The sequence below is a fragment of the Mobula birostris genome, chromosome 26 (genome assembly GCF_030028105.1).
Source record: "Mobula birostris isolate sMobBir1 chromosome 26, sMobBir1.hap1, whole genome shotgun sequence".
In the NCBI taxonomy this organism is placed as follows: Eukaryota; Metazoa; Chordata; class Chondrichthyes; order Myliobatiformes; family Myliobatidae; genus Mobula; species Mobula birostris.
This window is the reverse complement of record NC_092395.1, coordinates 37,551,357-37,574,078: the sequence shown is the minus strand read 5'-3', so window position 1 is coordinate 37,574,078 and position 22,722 is coordinate 37,551,357. Positions and strand designations below refer to the sequence as shown.

General features: G+C 39.3%; 1 protein-coding gene across 6 annotated transcripts in view; it reads left to right on the top strand.

Moving 5' to 3' along the window:
- Window positions 1–22,722, top strand: part of chaf1a (chromatin assembly factor 1, subunit A (p150)) — a 61,746-nt gene that overhangs the window by 26,920 nt on the left and 12,104 nt on the right. For 4 of the 6 annotated variants that reach the window (XM_072244131.1, XM_072244134.1, XM_072244135.1 and 1 more), the window contains 9 exons: window positions 4,039–4,086; window positions 5,452–5,687; window positions 6,743–6,803; window positions 7,641–7,721; window positions 15,901–16,130; window positions 17,443–17,614; window positions 18,497–18,577; window positions 20,427–20,519; window positions 22,006–22,246. In XM_072244131.1, the coding sequence (XP_072100232.1) occupies window positions 4,039–4,086; window positions 5,452–5,687; window positions 6,743–6,803; window positions 7,641–7,721; window positions 15,901–16,130; window positions 17,443–17,614; window positions 18,497–18,577; window positions 20,427–20,519; window positions 22,006–22,246 (1,243 nt within the window). The remainder of the gene's footprint in view (window positions 1–4,038; window positions 4,087–5,451; window positions 5,688–6,742; window positions 6,804–7,640; window positions 7,722–15,900; window positions 16,131–17,442; window positions 17,615–18,496; window positions 18,578–20,426; window positions 20,520–22,005; window positions 22,247–22,722) is intronic. The other 2 variants (XM_072244133.1, XM_072244132.1) reach the window with 2 other exon arrangements.

The window sequence follows — 22,722 nt, the reverse complement described above, 5'->3', positions numbered from 1 at the left end:
TCTCCAAAGCCTTCAATCAAAAAGATTGTAATGTGTACCTTTAAACACAGACTAGCCAGCCCATCCAAGGAAACCACAACTGCTGAACAATTTTAATCAGGTAAAAAAAAAACCAGGTGTGAATGGCTGCACCTTGTAAACGTTTTGCACCATTCTTGCTTTCAGCATGATTGAGGCTGGACCTTATTCTCTTTCTAATGATTTCAGAATTTTCCAAGATTTGCAGTTTCAGTTTGCAAGCTAAACTTTGTAACAGAACTCTTAACTCTACAAAGCTCAGGTGGTACGATCAGACCCCAGAATTATCCCCCTCTGCTGTCTTTTATTTTGGTTCATTATCCAAATTGCAATCAGTATCTGAAAAAATGTCTTTACAGAGATTGTCACCCTCACAGAAGGTGAGAGGATTCTCAGAGCTACAAGAAAACTGAGTACTGACAAACTGATCACAACACTAAAGGGCAAGTCACAGACTGCTCACCAGGCCTTTTCTGTTCTAGATAACTGCCGAAACTTGGTTCATGTATACATCTTATTCATTCAACAACTGCTTGTGGGAGAAGAGCACTAACATTTTTAAAAAAGAGCATTGAAACTTAAAATCAAGGTGTTTATTAACTAAAAGGTACCATATGTAAGTGACTTGAGCAAGTGCATAAGGAAAGGAGCAACTTAGTGGTGACAGAGTTATTCTATATTGATATTCATATTTCCATACTGGGGGTCACATCTATTCCAACTACCACGTTAAACATATTGTATTGATAATCTTATATTTAAAACTCAACCTTTCTTTATCTTCCATGCTTTCCCTTTTTTGAATAATGCTCCTTAATAATCTTGCTGTTAAATGGAATTGGTATTGGGTACTGAAAGCTATAACATGCCTAGATGGAAGATGAGATGCTATTCCTCAAAGTTGCATATAACATAATAAAAAGCTAAAACCAGAAGGCAGTACAGCGGAGAATTGGTGAAGGGCAAGTGGAAGTTCATAATTTGTGCACCAAACAAGCTTTCTGCTTTGTAGTGACCCAATCCATGCTTGGCTTCTCCAGTGTAGACGACAGTACATCATGTGCACTGAAAGCAATACCAAGTTGGGTGTGCAAAATATTGTCAGTTGTATCCCTAGTCATTGGGAAAGGAAGAATATGATGTGCTGCATCTCTGCGAAGATGTTTTGAGAAGTAAAGTAGGCCCTTCCCTACTTAAAAGACAATGGGGAAAGTTAACCAAAGAAGCAGATTGAATAGTTTACATTGCTGATTGGAAGGGAATGTGGTGGTATCATATTGAAAATGGAAGCAAGTGCAAACTTTTGAACATGGCAGTTGGTGGGTACAGAAGGAGAGTACAAGGAGGACATTTACTTTTTCCCCACCCAACCTGGGCAGGGAGAGGGTAAGAACTGAATTGCAGGAAATCTTGAGTTCTGTTTGTGAGTCATCTTCTCCTGTGTAGAGGAAATCATAATTAAGGGAATAGCTGTCTTGGAAACTGGCGAGTTAGATGTTGTTATTCTGATGGACCCACGGGTGTTGAGAAAATTGAATGAAGTACTTGCAGGAAGTGTAAGTGTATGCCACTTTTCAGTCTTTCAGTCTTTTTCAAAAAGATACAATGTCTTCAAAAAGGCAACATGATATGCTTGTTAAGGTAAATCTAGAAATGAAACACTATTTTCAAATGTTATAGAAAATATGGGCCACTTTTAGGTAACTATAGCCTGTTACCTGCTGCTTTCTCATACATTTAAGATTAATTTTGGAAGTGGATTGCAAGCAGAATCACACTAACATTTCTAAAAGTCATGTATCCAATTGCTTTTATTTCACATGCTTAATTGTATTACCTGATTATTTTATTCTTATTTATAATTCAAGTAGATGCTGAAACAGATTGCTAAATACAATATCTCTGCTATTAGCATTACTGTTGTTTATTAATGAATTCTCATCTTTGAGCTTGACATTCTTTGTCACTAAGATTTGCTCCTGCTTCCTGATGAATTCTAATCTGTTGCCTACTTTCTATCTTCAAGTTTCTAAATTAAGTACTTCTTTCTGAGTATGATGCAGTTGGTGGTGCCAAGATGAACAGCGGTACCCTTAAAGTTTGTGTTATGTGGCGTATGAAATTGAAAACCTGGCTCAATTTCAGGCATCTTTTGAAATTCAAAAGAAGTGTCTAAAGAAGAAAACATTTAAATTTGACTTTATCCTTGTGACTTATAGCAAAATGAAAAAGGATTATAATATGTAAAGTGACAGCATTCCGTTATATAGAAGTAATTAACAGTTTAGTAATTTAATGGAATTCTATCATCTTCAGCAAAATCTTAACTGGTGTGCTCTTCGTCCAACAGTATTGCCTCAGCCAGCTTTAAAATTCATGCATGGCTAACCTTTATACAGCTGGTCTTCATGGTAATTTAGCTGAGAGAATGAGTTTTTTGTCCTAAGTGCTTCTCTTGGATCAGAGGAAGAAGTGCTTTTTGATTTCCCTTCTTCTCTCTCCTCCCCCCCCCCCCCCCAATAATTCATCATTCATTTGCTTTGAAAATAAGGTGTACAATATAAAGTTAATTATAAAGTTACTTTCCTCATTGGTGTCTTCCCTCTTGGTAGAACATCATGGAAATCATGATCTCCCTTAGCTTGTTTGCCTGTTTTTATTTTTAATTGTTTCGGTATGTCCTTTTACCTTAACCAGTTGAACATCACCAAGCACTTGATCTCTGGCCTGTGTCGAACTAATTAATCTCTTTAAAGGATGAAGCAAGTAGGAAGTGTGCACGTCTTGTAATATCTTTACAGGTTTTTAGAATTCTATCCTTGGAGATAGATATTCTTTCCTGGTAGTTATGAGCATTCTTATTCTGAACTGTTTTAGAAGGGGCACTTGGTGTAATTGTGATTCTTAGGACCTTAGTTAACTTATAGAAAAGGTAACATTTGGTTAATGACTATTCCAGCTATTGGAACTAAGTGATGTGATTGGGTATCTCTTGGATATAGATGTAAATCCAGTTGGAACTGCTTGGCAATTACCAGGACAGAATTTAACATGCTAAGTTTGATTGATTTAAGTGCATTTTTCTGACTCTGGGCATACCCAGTCATTGCAGTTGAGCTTCAAAAGGATACTAATTTAAACCAAAGATTAATAGTTTGAAAATGCAAAGTGTTCTCCCAGTATAAAAGTAAAAACTATCCCACAGATACAGTTTAAAGGTAATTTTAAAAGATATCTTATGTATATTAAGCTTTTATGTGACTTAAGTATATTTGTGACATAATCAATTGAGCTAATAAGCCAAATCTTGAATTTTTTTTAAAAAGCCTTGAAATTCAGCTGTTAAAAATACTAGAAACGGTAATAATACCTAAGGGAGAAAAAAGGTTCATCAGTAAGATTTCTTGGTTTTAAGACGTGTTTTGCATTTCACTAGTCCTGAGTCAATACTCACTAAAGGCTGAAGATTCATGCCCAGTGTGGTGATAATAGCAGTTGGCATTGATTCTATATACTGTGGCTTATTAAAATCCAAGCATTTCACTGAAATATCCTAATACTGTTCATGCTTAAATGTATAGATGTTAGTTTGTGGGCATAATAGTGCACAACTAGATTTTTTCCAAAAAAAAACACACAAGATCACCTCCAACAATTTGACTTTGAAACTGCTTTTTTCTGAAAGTGATAAAATTCACATTTTGACCCTAGGTTAAATATTACAATTTATAACCATTTATTTTTTTTTAAATCTTCTATGTATTTGTAAATAGTTCAAAGAATTTGAAGTTTAACAATGAAGATCTGAATACTTTGTCAATTAGTTTTGCTTTGCAATCTATTTGTAATCTCAAATTATTAAAAAATTTTGACATTTTGCTACTGTGCATGTTCAAAAAGATGGTGTGCATGCTACTTAAAACTGATCAATTTGTTTCTGTGCAATAATGTACATGATTATTTTATTTCTATGCTCTATAAAGGCTTCTTGTGATTTTTTTTAAAATTTGTTTCATGCAGATCTCTCAGACTCCCAAGGTGCAAGGCAAGAGAGCTCTGCAGCAGCAGGTATTTTGATATATCAGCAGTTAGTATTGAGTTGTATCTCAATTTTGCTGTTAACTTTCTGCTGTGTTTTCCTCTTTCCTGAGTACTTTGTGTTGTATTAGTAGTCCTGTAGTATCTGGTCTTGGGCAATCAAACTGATGCTATTGAGAGGATTGTTGCAGATAATGGGCAGGTTTGTGTAGCTTTTATTCTGCCTGTATAAAATTATCATTTCGATTGAAGGTTCTTCAATGTCTATTTTGGAAATTTGCCAAACTGAAAGAAAATTATACTTATTTGAAGAAGGCTAAAGGCAACCCATTAGGGAATGTTGCAGTACGCAGTATTTGTATATCTTGCATGATGCCAACAATATTCTCATTCAGTAAAAGAAAATCTGCATTATAATGCCTTCATGATTTTTGACCTTTTCTATGATGTCTGAATGTGGCATTCAAGCCATACTCTTTTACAGAGGCTGCATAACCCTGAAGACTGTCTCTGGAATAATGTTGCTTGCTTCCATTGTATTGGGAAGAACAATGTTGGCACAACAGAATTTTTGATAGAAAAAATAAATTGAAGCAAAACACACACAGACACACACCTACCTAGCTGGAGGAGCTCAGCATGTCAGACAGCATCTATGGAAATGAATGAAAATTCAACATTTTTGGCCAAGAACCTTCTTCAGGACTGGAAAGGAAGGGAGAAGCCACCAGAATAAAAAGGTGGAAGGAGGATAGCTAGAAAGAGATATTGGCAACATTTGATTAAGTAAATTAAAATTATTTTCATTTACTTGTAGCTTTTTGGTGCAATGAACAAGGAACATTAAGGTGCACTTTAAGGCTTAATCATATCTACAATAACAAGTTTCTTACTCTACCTGCACTCGATCTGCCTTTTTGAGAAGTCATTTTTGTACCACAATGATACTAGATTACACTAATTTTGCATGGATAAAGAGAAATGAAACCAAAGGTCAAAGTGTGGGGATTGAATGAAACTAGTAAAAAAAATTTGGCTTTTGCATTGGCCATTTTTCTCTTGAACTGAGCACTAATTTACCTTGCAGTTGGAACTTCCCATATTTTGTGCAATGTTCTTTACATTGAAAAACTTGTACATCACAGTTCTCGGGTATATGATCTCCATATTCTTTTAGAACATGTCAGGTGTTTTTTCTAGTAGCTGTTCCTAAATGCAGCAGAGTGGCAGATACTGAATCAAAGTTTTGGGGGGGGGGGGATCAAGAAAATTCTCTTTTTATTTACATGATTACAAAAGCAAGCTAGCTAAAATAGTTATCTTCAATATATCTTTAAGCATTTTAGAACCAACTTTGAAACATTTTCTTTAACAGAGTTGATAATTTTCTTGTAGCAGCGTGAAGAGAAACGACAAAAGCTTAAATTACAAAAAGAAGAGCGGGAACGTGCAAGAGAGGAGGCCAGACTTGCCAAAGAACGTGCAAAAGAAGAAGCAAAGAGAAAAAAGGATGAGGAAAAAGAACAGAAGGACAAGGAGAGGAAAGAGAGAAAAGAAAAAGAAGAAAAGGAGAAAGCAGAGAGATTAAGATTAAAAGAGGAAAAACGGAAAGAAAAACAAGATGCATTAGAGTATGTAACTTTCTTCCCATCCTTGTCACTTATTGTAGTTATTTTGTGGGAGTAACTTGTTTTATAAAATTCATCGTCATGCATGTTCCTGGCTCAATCCTAGAATACATTGCTTTAGGATTGATTTAGTCCAAAATGCTCTACAACTGTGATCTATGTATCACTTTAGGACTTTCAAGAGTTTATAAAATTAAATCAAAATTTTCAGCTTTTGATACATGAATAAAGCCTTGTTTTGGAATCTATAGTTATCTGAAATGTGACTATTCTGTCAGGCAGCTGTATGCAATTTAGTTTACATAATTTCACTGTGAAGGGGATATGTTTAAATTCTTTCCCAGGTTGAATAGTACAGATGTTTAGACATTTTGAAGGTTTGCTACGATGTTGGTGAGATTATAAGCAGGTCCACATCTGCGTTCTATTAATGCCTGTGGCATATCCTAAGAAATTATGGTTGCTGTAACTTGTCTGAAAATGCATATCACTTTGCATGCTGAAAGAACAACAAATAGCAGTTAAATGTTTATGTATTTGTTTACATCCAATGTTTGATGCAGAAAAGAATTATGAACAGGAGCAAAACAGCTTCAAGTACTGCATGGAGGTGGTGGTTTATTTATGTGTTGTCCATAAGCCTTTGGTTTTCTATTGAAGGGGAAAATTAGGTTGTGTGTTCAGCCTGGTGCAGTTTGAACCAGTAATCTGTGGATTAGAATGTAAGCATGATAATAGCTTCACACACAAAATACTGGAGGAACTCAGCAGGCCAGGCAGCATCTATGGAAAAGAGTGCAGTTGAAGTTTTGGGCCGAGACCCTTCATCAGGACTGATGGTTGGCTGTACTCTTTCCATAGATGCTGCATGGCCTGCTGAGTTCCTCCAGCACTTTGTGTGTGTTGCTTGGATTTCTAGCATCTGCAGATTTTCTCTTGTTTCTGATACTAGATTTGTTATTGGTATATCATACATTTTTACCTCTCTAGTATATTGGCTGAGTATTATTTGAACTTATTAATCTGTTCATGTAGATGTAAAATTTGTGATTTTACAGGGCCAAATTGGAAGAGAAGAAAAAGAAGGAAGAGGAAAAACGGTTAAAAGAGGAAGAAAAGGCAGGCAAATTAGTATTTCTAAATTTCTTTGCTTTTCTCTAATTCAGCAGCTCTTGAAGTATAGCTACCTATAGTTCATTTTTTGATCTTCACCAAAATGTTTCTTTTCCCTAATCTTTTATATTTCCAAACAAGAAATATCCTCTCCTCTCACGCTCTGTAACCTTGTTTTCAGTCTAGCAACATATAATCATGGTTTTTGTCACACATGACAAGAAGAGTGGTAACTCTGAAGGGAATACTTCTGAGAGTTTGCAAAGACAAGAGAATATTGTTCATGAGTGGAGAGTGGCTAGATTAGCATTGATTTTCATTCGTGTAGGAGTCTACTGAAAATACCAATGCAATGATGCACAAGGTGTGAAGTTAGGTTGAGGATTGGACAGGAAGAACCTGTTTTCCCATTTTGCATGGAGTACATACGTTTAATATAATTAGTGGAAGGTTTGGGGGGAAGAAATGCTAAATTTTCAAAGGCTAAGAGCTGGAACCAAGTTCCTGAACTGGTAGTGGACAGGCAAAAATCCATATCGCACTGTATAAGAGTACTTACATAAGCATTTGATATGTTTTGATCATAGGGCTAGCAAATGAATGAGTTTACTAGATTTTTTTTTGGTCTGGCGCTTGTACAATGGTGCTTATTTCTGAAGTTGGGTGATTCTGTGTGAAAGCTGTCCTTGTAATTTCGATACATAAGAGTAGTTACTCTAATGTGCACTTGAAGTACTTGAGTCATTGAAAATGGTTTACAAACTTAATATCAATCATAATGTAGTAGCTTTTATTTCTGCCTAATGGTGATTTCTGAAGAATGCATGTTAAATATGATTACAGCGTTTGAAGGCAGAAAAAGTAAAAGAAATTTCAGAAATAACAAGATTCTTCCGGAAACCAAAGGCTCCCCAGGCCCCTAAGGTAAACGTAAATTTTTTCAGATTTGTGTATTTCATTGTCTGAAATGCAAGCTTTCTTATACAACCCAAGTATTAAAGTCTTCTGATGACTCATTAATATACTATTTTAGTTTTGTGTTACCTTTTCTAAAAGTGTAGATTGTCTGCAGGTTTGAAAGATTTTTTTAACTCATTCCACTTTAGAAACATCGAAACATAGAAAATAGGTGCAGGAGTAGGCCATTCGGCCCTTCGAGCCTGCACCGCCATTTATTATGATTGTGGCTGATCATCCAACTCAGAACCCCGCCCCAGCCTTCCCTCCATACCCCCTGACCCCTGTAGCCACAAGGGCCATATCTAACTCCCTCTTAAGTATAGCCAATGAACTGGCCTCAACTGTTTCCTGTGGCAGAGAATTCCACAGATTCACCACTCTCTGTGTGAAGAAGTTTTTCCTAATCTCGGTCCTAAAAGGCTTCCCCTCTATCCTCAAACTGTGGCCCCTCGTTCTGGACTTCCCCAACATTGGGAACAATCTTCCTGCATCTAGCCTGTCCAATCCCTTTAGGATTTTATACGTTCCAGTCAGGTCCCCCCTCAAGCTTCTAAATTCCAACAAGTACAAGCCCAGTTCATCCAGTCTTTCTTCATATGAAAGTCCTGCCATCCCAGGAATCAATCTGGTGAACCTTCTTTGTACTCCCTCTATGGCAAGGATGTCTTTCCTCAGATTAGGGGACCAAAACTGCACACAATACTCCAGGTGTGGTCTCACCAAGGCCTTGTACAACTGCAGTAGTACCTCCCTGCTCCTGTACTCGAATCCTCTTGCTATAAATGCCAGCATACCATTTGCCTTTTTCACCACCTGCTGTACCTGCATGCCCACTTTCAATGACTGGTGTATAATGACACCCAGGTCTCATTGCACCTCCCCTTTGCCTAATTGGCCACCATTCAGATAATCTGTTTTCCTATTTTTGCCACCAAAGTGGATAACTTCACATTTATCCACATTAAATTGCATCTGCCATGAATTTGCCCACTCACCCAACCTATCCAAGTCACCCTGCATCCTCTTAGCATCCTCCTCACAGCTAACACTGCCACCCAGCTTTGTGTCATCCGCAAACTTGGAGATGCTGCATTTAATTCCCTCATCCAAGTCATTAATATATATTGTAAACAACTGGGGTCCCAGCACTGAGCCTTGCGGTACCCCACTAGTCACCGCCTGCCATTCTGAAAAGGTCCTGTTTATTCCCACTCTTTGCTTCCTGTCTGCTAACCAACTCTCCACCCACACCAATACCTTACCCGCAATACCGTGTGCTTTAAGTTTGCACACTAATCTCCTGTGTGGGACCTTGTCAAAAGCCTTTTGAAAATCCAAATATACCACATCCACTGGTTCTCCCCTATCCACTCTACTAGTTACATCCTCAAAAAATTCTATGAGATTCGTCAGACATGATTTTCCTTTCACAAATCCATGCTGACTTTGTCCGATCATTTCACCGCTTTCCAAATGTGCTGTTATCACATCCTTGATAACTGACTCCAGCAGTTTCCCCACCACCGACGTTAGGCTAACCGGTCTATAATTCCCCGGTTTCTCTCTCCCTCCTTTTTTAAAAAGTGGAGTTCCATTAGCCACCCTCCAATCCTCAGGAACTAGTCCAGAATCTAACGAGTTTTGAAAAATTATCACTAATGCATCCACTATTTCTTGGGCTACTTCCTTAAGCACTCTAGGATGCAGACCATCTGGCCCTGGGGATTTATCTGCCTTCAATCCCTTCAATTTACCTAACACCACTTCCCTACTAACATGTATTTCGCTCAGTTCCTCCATCTCACTGGACCCTCTGTCCCCTACTATTTCTGGAAGATTATTTATGTCCTCAGTGAAGACAGAACCAAAGTAATTATTCAATTGGTCTGCCATGTCCTTGCTCCCCATAATCAATTCACCTGTTTCTGTCTGCAGGGGACCTACATTTGTCTTTACCAGTCTTTTCCTTTTTACATATCTATAAAAGCTTTTACAGTCTGTTTTTATGTTCCCTGCCAGTTTTCTCTCATAATCTTTCTTCCCCTTCCTAATTAAGCCCTTTGTCCTCCTCTGCTGAACTCTGAATTTCTCCCAGTCCTCAGGTGAGCCACTTTCTCTGGCTAATTTGTATGCTTCTTCTTTGGAATTGATACTATCCCTAATTTCTCTTGTCAGCCACGGGTGCACTACCTTCCTTGATTTATTCTTTTGCCAAACTGGGATGAACAATTGTTGTAGTTCATCCATGCAACCTTTAAATGCTTGCCATTGCATATCCACCGTCAATCCTTTAAGTGTCATTTGCCAGTCTATCTTAGCTAATTCACGTCTCATACCTTCAAAGTTACCCCTCTTTAAGTTCAGAACCTTTGTTTCTGAATTAACTATGTCACTCTCCATCTTAATGAAGAATTCCACCATATTATGGTCACTCTTACCCAAGGGGCCTCTCACGACAAGATTCCTAATTAACCCTTCCTCATTGCTCAAAACCCAGTCCAGAATAGCCTGCTCTCTAGTTGGTTCCTCGACATGTTGGTTCAAAAAACCATCCCACATACATTCCAAGAAATCCTCTTCCTCAGCACCTTTACCAATTTGGTTCACCCAATCTACATGTAGATTGAAGTCACCCATTATAACTGCTGTTCCTTTATTGCACACCTTTACCTTAACTATTGCAAGCAAGTGCTTGATATGTTATCCAGGTATGTATTTTCTTTGTGATGTGTAATTTAGAATGTTATAACCTAATAGGAATTCTGCAGTGAAAGATATCTTCGGTGTTTTCAGACTTCTGATTATGCTTTGGAGCAAGCTACAATATGCACAAACTAATTGGACTATCTTTGCAATCTGGCTTTATCTTCCTGAGGTAAAACATAACCAACTTGAGCCTTGTGACTGAAAAATAAGAGAATATAATCTAAAAATCTTGGGCAACATGCACAAAATGCTGCAGGAATTCAGTAATTCAGGCAGCATCTATGGAGGAGAATAAACACTCAGCATGAAAGGAAAGGGGCTTAGCCAGAGTAAGAGGTTGGGGGGGGGGGGGAAGGGAAAGGAATGCAGGCTGGCAGGTGACAGGTGAGACCAAGTGAGGGGTGGAAGTGGGTGGGTTGTGTAGGGGGAGGGCGATGTAAGAAGCTGGGATGTGATAAGTGGAATAGGTAAAGAGCTGAAGGAGTAATCTGGTAGGAGAGGATACTGGACCATGGGAGAAAAGGAAGAAGCAGGGAAACCAGAGAGAGAGGATAGTGAGAAGAAGAGGAAGAGGGTAACCAGAATGGGGAATGAAAAAAGAGGGAAAGAAGGAGTAATTACTGGAATTTAGAGAAATTTAGGGATAAATAAAGCTAATATATTTTTAAATTGATGTTCATGCCATGAGGTTGGAGGCTATCTAGACGGAATATGAGGTGTTTATCCTCCAACCTAAGTTTGGCCTCATCATGACAATAAAGGAAGCCATAAACAAAAATGTCAAATGGGAAGTTGAGTTGAAATGGTAGTCACTGGGGGATCCTGTCTTTTGTAGCAGATAGAGCGAAGGTGCCTAACAAAGCTGCTGCCCAATTCTACATCAGTTTTCATGAGTTGTAGAGGTGACTACACCGGGAGCGCTGGATGCAATAGATGCCCTCAGTAGTCATGCAAGTGAAGTGTTGCTTCACCTGGAATGACTGTTTGGGGGCCCTGAATGGTGGTGAGAGAGGTGGTGTAGGGGCAGGTATATGTGACTGCTTGGAGGGAGATCAGTACAGAGGGACAAGTAAGCAAGGGAGTCACATAAGAAGCCACTCTTCCATCTCCCAGCTTCTTAGTTCATCTCCCCTGCCCCCCCCCCCCCCCCCCCCACCTGGCTTCAACAATCACTTGCAGGCTTGTATACTTTCCTCTCCAGCACTTACTCCTTCCTTTGCAGGCCTGATGGAAAGGTATCAACCTGAAACGTCAGCTGTTTATTTCCTTCCATTGATGCTGCCTGACTTGCTGAGTTCCTTGAGCATTTCCAGCATCTGTAGAACCTTTTATGCTAAAAATCTTGGAGCAAGATTAGTTAAGAAATTTTTCTTTTGACTACTCACTTCATCCTACCTTGTTTTAAACCAACAAGTTTGTATCAATACAAGGGGTACTTTAACTTTTTAAGATTTAGGTTTATAATCACCAGCATTTGACGTGAAATTTGTTAATTTAGCAGCAGCAGTTCAATGCAATACATAATAAAGGAGAACAAAAAAGTAAATCTTATTCAGTATACTTCATACAGTATTTGTGTATTGAATAGATTAAAAATTATGCAAAAAAACAAATATTTTAAAACTTTAGTTTCTGGAAAACCAGTAACTAATGGAAACATGTAAATACTTAAATAATGAAGAGCTTGGACAGTAAAATCTTAAAGATGGGTGGGGGGGGGGTTGATTTTGTATGCATAGGTAAGATGGTAGAATTTGTAAATGTGAAGTATTAGCACCCATTTAAGAAGAAAAGGAGATGGTAGTACCAACTAACAAGGTAAGTATAGCCGATGCAAGAAAATGATCAAGGTGTCAACTAAACTTGCTAATGAAGAACCAAACGTTGAAAGCTTGAAATTAACTAATTAAACTGGGAATGGTTTCAAGTGGATCATTTGACTGGTCATGCTGACCTGTAATTATCACGTGCAATTAGTTAATATGCCATTCACAATGTTCCATTTTATAGTATGTTAATATTTGCGAATAATGCATATAACTACATAACAATTACAGCACAGAAACAGGCCATCTCGGCCCTTCTAGTCCGTGCTGAATGTTTGCTTTCGGGCAACATCTGCCGTCAATTTACATGTATTTCCCAGACACTTGGTATAAATACTGCTTATTTTGGGAAAGTTCTGTTCTACTACCTGATTAATTTTGTAATTAATTCCTCTGTCAGTTGGCAGATTCTGATCTGGTGCTGTCCTCTTATTCATCTTTAATTGTATTGTTAATGCTGATGAATGATCTCAAGACTAAAGGCTGATCTATACTTCTGCGTCAAATGTATGCCGTAGGTATGGCGTAGCCGCGAACCCTACACTGTACTCTATGCAAACCCTACTCTGTAGCCTAATGCACACCTCTCCCAACGTGTAACTACGCGTCACAGCAACGCAGACCGAAACAACTGTGATTGATTCGCTTGTTAGCATCACATTTCCTCTTACACTGCAATAGCTTCCCATTGGGTGACTGAAGGGCAGGGAAGGAACTCTGGCTGCAATGCTTTCCATAAGCTTTACAGACCTCCGAAATTATGGAAGACACATTTCGCTTTTACGAAAGACCTATATTAGTACCCGTTTTCGTTAACTGAAAGAGGATTTTCGCTTTTACAGAAAAAGACGCTCGCTTTAAACTTGTTTACCCCGAGAAAGACTACCATGACCATGAAGCCTTGCACGGGCAGGTGTGTGCGCATGTGTGTACATGCCATTTTTTGTTTTTTTTTTTTGACAAATCAATTTTGGCTCAAAATTCCTAATTCTGTTAAGTGACACTACACTACATACAGAAAATTAATGCTCCTTCAGTTTCAGTCACCGTTGTTTGAAGTTTGAGTTTCTTCGTGGCATAGAAACCACACCACCTACTAGCATTTTGGCGGTGAATTGCAGAGCGGCGCACACACCAACGCACAAGTATAAATGCTCACAATGGCGTAGCCCACTTGCGTAGGCTATGGCGTAAGCTAGTATGCACAAGTATAAATCAGCCTTGACACTATTCAGTTCCCTTATGTGGAAGCAGATCCTTTTGTGCACACTGCTTTCCTTTGCCTTTGAAACATTGCCATTGTCCTCTGGTCAACATTCTTGGGCAGCTACTGCTGATCATTTTGTACTCTTTTTTTTTCAGCAATTGGTTAGGTAACAACCCACCTCTCCAAAGATTATAACTACCTGTTCCTGAATTTTAATCTCCCAAGTTCTTCAGAGGCTTTGTTGGTCCACGAGGTATGATGGTCACTTGCTCACTTCTTCAGTGAATGCACAGGATCTTGAATCAAAAGGATCTCCTACCAGTATGTCAAAACATAGAACATAGAATATTACAGCACAGTACAGGCCCTTTGGCCCACAATGTTGTGCTGACCCTCAAACCCTGCCTCCCATATAACCCCACACCTTAAATTCCTCCATATACCTGTCTAGTAATCTCTTAAATTTCACTAGTGTATCTGCCTCCACCACTGACTCAGTGCATTCCACGCACCAACCACTCTGAGTTTAAAAAAAAACCTTACTCTAATATCCTCCTTGAACTTCCCACCCCTTACCTTAAAGCCATGTCCTCTTGTATTGAGCAGTGCTGCCCTGGGGAAGAGGTGCTGGCTATCCACTCTCCTCTTAATATCTTGTATACCTCTATCATGTCTCCCCTCATCCTCCTCCTCTCTAAAGAGTAAAGCCCTAGCTCCCTTAATCTCTGATCATAATCCATACTCTCTAAACCAGGCAGCATCCTGGTAAATCTCCTTTGTACCCTTTCCAATGCTTCCACATCCTTCCTATAGTGAGGCAAACAGAACTGGACACAGTACTCCAAGTAACACATGTCAAAGTTGCTGGTGAACGCAGCAGGCCAGGCAGTATCTCTAGGAAGAGGTACAGTCGACATTTCAGGCGGAGACCCTTCGTCAGAGATCCAAAATGATAGGAGAAGACAGGAGGGGGAGGGACAGTACTCCAAGTGTGGCCTAACCAGGGTTTTATAGAGCTGCATCATTACCTCGCCACTCTTAAACTCTCCCTTGACTTATGAAAGCTAACACCCCATAAGCTTTCTTAATTATTCTATCTACCTGTGAAGCAACTTTAAGGGATCTGTGGACATGTACCCGCAGATCCCTCTGCTCTTCCACACTACCAAGTATCCTGCCATTTACTTTGTACTCTGCCTTGGAGTTTGTCCTTCCAAAGTGTACCACCTCACATTTCTCTGGGTTGAACTCCATCTGCCACTTCTCAGCCCACTTCTGCAACCTATCAATGTCTCTCTGCAATCTTCGACAATCCTCTACACAATCTACAATACCACCAACCTTTGTGTCGTCTGCAAACTTGCCAACCCACCCTTTTACCCCCACATCCAGGTCGTTAATAAAAATCTCAAAAAGTAGAGGTCCCAGAACCGATCCTTGTGGGACACCACTAGTCACAACCTTCCAATCCAAATGTACTCCCTCCACCACGACTCTCTGCCTTCTGCAGGCAGGTCAATTCTGAATCCACCTGGCCAAACTTCCCTGGATCCCATGCCTTCTGACTTTCTGAATAAGCCTACCGTGTGGAACCTTGTCAAATGCCTTACTAAAATCCATGTAGATCACCTCCACTGCACTACCCTCATCTATATGCCTGGTCACCTCCTCAAAGAACTCTTATCAGGCTTGTTAGACATGATCTGCCCTTCACAAAGCCATGTGGACTGTCCCTGATCAGACCATGATTCTCTAAATGCCCATTGATCCTATCTCTTAAGAATCTTTTCCAACAGCTTTCCCCCCACAGACGTAAGGCTCACTGGTCTATAATTACCCAGACTATCCCTACTACCTTTCTACCTTTTTTGAATAAGGAGACAACATTAGCCTCCCTCCAATCCTCCAGTACCATTCCCGTGGACAACGAGGGCATAAAGATCCTAGCTAGAGGCTCAGCAATCTCTTCTCTCGCCTCATGGAGCAGCCTGGGGAATATTCCATCAGGCCCCGGGGACTTATAACTAAACAAAAATGATCTGTGTTTATTGTGAACCTTATCCCGTCACACAACTTGATATGCAGCATTTAATCCTTTGGATTGACTTTCGTAAAGCATTCCTCCTAATCTCTGGGATAGAATTCAGTTCACCTTTATGCTTATTTTGATGCTATTCTTATTGGGTCCTTTTACTTACTTAACTATCTACCTTTCTTTCTTGCTTGGGCTTCCCTCTTTAAATTGAGTTTGTGTTTTGTGAGTAAGCAGCCGTACTTGCCTTAACATTAGAATGGTAGTGCATGAAAACTGAATACTTGGATAATAGTAACACTACTGCAAATGCTGCCACTGTATATGTCAATCCATTATACACCTGTAACCAAAAATCTATTTCTTTCATAGACTCTTGCTGGATCCTGTGGAAAGTTTGCTCCTTTTGAAATCAAAGAACACATGGTCCTTGCTCCAACGAGTCGGATATACTTGGATCAAGAAGTACTTGAGCAATTAGATGAATTGCTGGAACATCAGAGTTTCAGTTCCAATTACTTCAAAGAAATGCACAAGAAGAAGCCCCGAACGTCTGGCCCTACAAGTCCAAGAATAAGCATCACTGAAGGTAGTTCATGCAGGTAAAAATAAATTACTGTATTTTTCAGAATTTCCTTTTATAATGAACTGGTAGGAATAAGGATAGATAATGTGCAGACAAATGAAATAATATATATTATACATAGACCCGATAGAGGTGTATAAGATGATGAGAGGCATTGATCATGTGGATAGTCGGAGGCTTTTTCCCAGGGCGGAAGTGGCTAGCACGAGAGGGCACAGTTTTAAGGTGCTTGGAAGTAGGTACAGAGGAGATATCAGGGTTAAGTTTTTTACACAGAGTGGTGGGTGCATGGAATGGGCTGCTGGCGATGGTGGTGGAGGCAACGATAGGATCTTTTAAGAGACTCCTGGGCAAGTGTATGGAGCTCAGAAAAATAGAGGGCTATGGATAACCCTAAGTAATTTCTCAGGTAAGGACATGTTCGGCACAGCTTTGTGGGCCGAAGGGCCTGTGTTGTGCTGTAGGTTTTCTATGTTTCTATAATGGAATGGCAGAGCAGACTCAATGGGCTGAATAGCCTAATTCTGCTCCTGTGTCTTTTGGATATAAAATTATCTTTCCCCTTCTCACAATTAACTTTGGCCAGTCTGCTCATGTCATTGTTTCATGAAGATATCCCTCCTCCTAGATTTCTTTTCTGAATTACCAGTAGTCTGTTGAGTTCGAGTAGTCCTATCTGTGTGTGTTGAACTGGTCCACGATTGAATCTTATTGGTTACCCTTGCTTAATTCCAAAACTAGTCTCCTCTTCCGGTAGTATCTTTGTGATGCCTCTTGTATATGTGTATTGCATTTCTTTCATTTGCTATTTTTGTAAAGCTCTATGTTCTGCCATAAAATAAATCTCAAAGCCATGATTCTGTTTCTTATACTATTGCTAAATTTGCTGCTGACTTGGGGTGGAGGAGTGCAATTTAATAGAAAGGAAGCTCGAGGCTGAGCAACTTAAAATCTTTACTGTGAGTCAAGTGACAAATGATGGGAATTGGCTTGTTCCAGGCTTTTATGCTATTTGTTACATGCGTAATTCTGAAATGAACTTCATATTTTTTTTTTCAGAAGTATTAAAATAGAATAAAAACATCAGCAATATTGGTATGTTTTGTAAAACTCAGTTTAACCTGAGACAATTAGTTTAATTTGTATGCTGGAAATCTTCCCTGAATTACAAGCAGATGTTAGCCAAAGTTTACTGCTAAGAATATAAGATGAAGTTTTGTGTATGGACAAGGTTTGGGGTCACAAAAATTGGACTATTTAAATAGGTTTATAGAGTAGGTGATCCATGTTCACTTCCAACTTGGTAATAATTTTGCATTCTCTTTAAGCAGTGATGTGATAGTGATAGACACTAATTCAAGTAGTGGAACCATTGATAAGAGGAAATTTTGCAGAATGAAATTGCTACAATTTCATGAAAATCATCGCCCTGCCTATTGGGGAACCTGGCAGAAGAAGAGTGCAAAGGTGAAATCTCGGAATCCATTTGCTAAGGATGAGGTAAGGAAGCTGGTGTAGAAAATAATATGATGCAAGGTGTATTATGGTCCTCTTAAAATTCCCAAGCTTTTAGCAATAAAAGATAATGCTGAGCACTATTGAAAATTGCCATTTTGTTTTCCTTATATTGTTAATTCAGCTGGACTATAATAAAATGATTAATAATCTGAACTATGAAAAAGATCTACTGCTTTCCTGCATATGTGGTGAATAAATTCTTATGCTTCCATCAGGATACAGGCATCAATTTTAACTGATGTTTTGATGACCAGCTCTGCCATCTTCCTTGATGAAGATGGCAGAGTTTGTCATCGAAATGGTGGTTAAAGTACATACCTGGACCTGCCTAAAACCCCGAGAAGAGTTCATTAGTCTGAACTATGCTTGCTGATAACATTTGTAGCATTTGCCATATTCCAATGAGTATGTGCAGCAACATTAGTAAAGAGTGGTGAACTGTTATAATAGTGCACAAGGGAGTTAAATACTTTGCATGTGAAATTAAATATTGGGGTGTTTTGAACCAATTAGACCATTTCTGTGCATCTCTTTGAACAGACAGCCCTCATTGTGGCCATTCAAGTTATGGAAATTCACATTTGCAGAATTCTCAAATCTACCCCAAAAAAATTGAAATATTGAATAGAATTCATTTAAGGAATTTATGTGGGGCAAAAACATATACAAAATGTGAAATAAGCATTTTATCAGTTCTTATTTTTAGTTGCTTAGTACCATGTGACAGTATTATTTGGATAGGATGTCAGCTCAGTGATGGAGCTATCAGTCATGACTGAGTCCTTCCTTTGCATGTAACAAGATGAAGCATTTAAAGTTACCCTTTTAACTCTCCAGAGTATAAATGTTATTTTGCTCCTACAGCAGCTATTGGATTATGAAGTGGACAGTGATGATGAATGGGAGGAAGAAGAACCCGGCGAATCTCTGTCCCACAGTGAAGGGGTTAGTGCAGATGTTTTAATGTCATTTAATGATGTCTTAATAAATTCATTAATATTTAATCATGGTCAAAGTTTTGATGTAATTGGAGAAGCTGCAATTCAAAATGTTCATGTGTTAAGGAACAACTTTTTACATGTTTTCCATTTCATACTGGTAAATAATAGAAATGCTCAGGATTGGAAAGGCCATAATGGTTCGTCTTGCTGACCTCTGCACTTTTTCAAAGCTATTCTGCATACCGGTTCTTTAGTTAACTCTGCAATTGCGTATAAGTAGTTGCACTAGAAAACCCCTCTGCAAAATGAGATAATAGGTTAAAAAGCAGTTCTTTAGTGAAATGTCTTGATGTTCTGAAGATGAAAAATACAAATACCTAATTTTTTTTGTTATTGCTGTATCCACTTTTGTAATACTTCTGTTTTTGTACATTTATCAATTGTGATTGGAAAAACAGTTTTTCAGTAAGATTTTGTGTGTTCTTGAATGGATTTCATAGTGTTTCTTTGTTTCGTGGCTGCCTATAGGAGGACAATCTAAGTTGTATTCTGTCTGCATACTTTGATAATAAATGTACTTTGAATCTTTGAAGTAGTCATCCTACACTTGTCTCCTGTTTATACCATCTGTAGAGATTGACAAAGGAGATAGCTTTTAAAGACCCCTTCTATGTGGAAAATTTGTATCATGGGAGTTATGGTAAGCCACAAGTAAGGGAATAGTTCTTGTATTTAAAAACAAAAAAAAAAGGCAGGCTGAAAACTGAAATGCAACAATGGGAGCATTTGAAGGACAAAACTTCAGCATGGTTATGTAATGTATGCACCAGGGATTTTTCCCCACACTTTATTGATCTACAGTAGGTTTATAGGAATAAACCTGATTGAATGTAAACATCTTTCCCTCTCTCTCCCACCCCCTCACCATCCCTTCCCACCAATCTCCCTCCCGGCACTTATCCTTGTAAGTGGAGCTACACATGCTCTTACACTTCCTCCCTCACCACTATTCAGGGCCCCAGACAGTCCTTCCAGGTGAGGCGACACTTCACCTGTGAGTCGGCTGGGGTGATATACTGCGTCCGGTGCTCCCGATGTGGCCTTCTATATATTGGCGAGACCCGATGCAGACTGGGAGACCGCTTTGCTGAACACCTACGCTCTGTCCGCCAGAGAAAATAGGATCTCCCAGTGGCCACTCGTTTTAAACCCACGTCCCATTCCCATTCTGATATGTCTATCCATGGCCTCCTCTACTGTCAAGATGAAACCACACTCAGGTTGGAGGAACAACACCTTATATTCCATCTGGGTAGCCTCCAACCTGATGGCATTGAACATTGACTTCTCTAATGCCCCTCCTCCCCTTCTTACCCCATCCCTTATTTATTCACCCCCCCTTTTCTCTTTTTTTTTCCCTCCCTCTGTCCCTCTCACTGTAACCCCTTGCCTGCTCTCCATCAACTGGGCTCCCCTCCCCTTTCTTTCTCCCTAGGCCTCCTGTCCAATGATCCTCTCCCTTCTCCAGCCTTGTATCCGTTTTGCCAATCAACTTTCTAGCTCTTAGCTTTATCTCTATCCCTCCCTCTCCCGTCTTCTCCTATCATTTCGGATCTCCCCCTCCCCTTCCCACTTTCAAATCTCTTACTAGCTCTTCTTTCAGTTAGTCCTGATGAAGGGTCTCGGCCTGAAACGTCAACTGTACCTCTTCCTAGAGATGCTGCCTGGCCTGCTGCGTTCACCAGCACTTTTTGTGTGTGTTGTTTAAATTTCCAGCATCTGCAGATTTCCTCGTGTTTGCATGAATGTAAATATTTTTGTGTTTGATACATATTATTTTATCTTTTATTTAGGATGATGATGATGAGGGAGATGATGAAGATGACGATGATGGATTTTTTGTTCCCCATGGCTATCTGTCTGAAGGAGAAGGTGCAACTGATGAGGTATGGCTTTATCGGAGGTGACTGAGCCACTGTTAACTCATTTGCCATATCGTTAACAGCACTTTTCATTTCTTGATAACTCAAATAATGGTCCTGTAGTGTAGCAGGTCCTGAAGAAAGTTTAATTTCTAGTTCATCCTAAATTTGTTGATTTAAGCTGAAGTAGAATTTGGATTTAGTGCACCATTAAGACCATAAAATATAGGAATAGAAGTAGGCCATTCAATCCATCAAGTCTGCTTTGCCCTTCAATTCTTTCAGTCATCCCCACTCCCCTGCTTTCACCCCATACTCTGATGCCCTGGCTAATCAAGAACCTATCTATCTCTGCCTTAAATACCCGCGATGACTTTCCTCCACAGCTGCTCATGGCAACAAATTTCACAGACTTACCGCCCTTTGACTAAAGTAATTTCTCCGCATCTCTGTTCTAAATGGACGTCCTAAAGTCATGTCCTCTTGTCCTAGGCTCCCCTACTATGGGAAGTAACTTTACCATATCTAAACAGTTCAGGCCTTCTAACATTTGGAAAGTTTCTATGAGATCCGGCCCCCATTCTCCTGAACTCTGGGGAATACAGCCCAAGAGCTGCTAGACGCTCCTCATACGGTAACGCTCTCATTCCTGGAATCATTCTCATGAATCTTCTCCAATGTCAGTATATCATTTCTAAAATAAGGAGCCCAAAACTGCACACAATACTCCAAACGTGGTCCCATGAGTGCCTCGTAGAGCCTCAACAACACAGCCCTGCTCTTATATTCTATATCCCTAGAAATGAATGCCAATATTGCATTTGCCTGCTTCAAAAATGTCTCAGCCTGGAAGTTAACCTTTAGGGTATCCTGTACAAGGACTCCCAAGTCCCTTTGCATCTCTGCATTTTGAATTCTCTCCCCATCTAAATAATAGTCTGCTCGTTTATTTCTTCCACCAAAGTGCATGACCATACACTTTCAAACAATTGTATTTCATTTGCCACTTTGCCCATTCCCCTAAACTATCTAAATCTCTCTGCAGGCTCTCTTGTTTCCTCAACACTACCCGCTCCTCCACCTATCTTTGTATCATCAGTAATTTTGGCCACAAATCCATTAATCCCGTAGTCCAAATCATTGATGTACGTCATAAAAAGCAGCGGTCCCAACCCTGACCCCTGTGGGTCATAACTAGAATAATTGCATGAGAAGAAATTGATGAGTTTGGTGTGGATGTCTCGCTGGTATGGTCAATGATTTGTGTAAGTAAACTACTGATCGAGATAGAAGTAAGTTCCCTATGCAGACCATAACTTTTTTTTTTCTCCTTCCTACTCTCGTTCTTTGATTTGAAAATTCAATGCACTTAAAGGTTCTTCCCTGGCCTGCCTTGCCCCTGAGGTTGTGGAACAATAACATGTAGATACATTGCCTCTGTGGTGAATTCTGTTTAAATTAATGATTCTTCTAGAAATAGCAGGTTGAGTTTAATTTTTCCTTCATCTAGGAGGGGGAAAATCCTGAAAAGCAGAAAATCCGTCAGCGGATGAAAGCAAAGGAATGGGACGAGTTGATGAAAGGAAAGAAATTTCAAGTGTTGCAGCCCACCCTACTTGGATGTTTTTGGGAGATTGACGGTGATGTGTTAAATGACTCCTCCATGAAGACACTTCAACAGTTTTCAATTCACATGATCGAAGATGAGCAGACGCAGGAAACGCACAATGGGACATTAAAAGAAGAACAAAGTAAGGGGCCGATCTATCTAGAATTCAGAATGCTCTGAACATTAGCTCTTTTTAATTGAAATATTGTAGCAATTATTAAACTTGGTCTCTGAGCACTAATAAATTGAGATTTACAGCAATTTATACCACTGTAGTGGCCTGCTAGTGTTGTAGTTAGATTGCTGATGATCATTTACCAGATAGTGCATGGACTGTATTTGTGAAATAACTCTTTGGCATGCTTAAATATTAACGAATGCTGAGGCACTAAAGCCTAGAACTTCCAAAAACAATCACCCATCATTTCTGCACTAGTAGGCTGACAGCAAGGTATCAAAAGCTCATGTTAGATGGGTTGAGCTGTTTTAATTGTAGTGTTAATTCAGTTAACTGGAATAATAGGAGAAACTCATGTTCTTCAAAGAGGATGATATTTTGCAATCGAGGTCTTTTTAAGCTGCAGCTTGGTGATTTGACTGCAAGGAAGCATCTCAAAA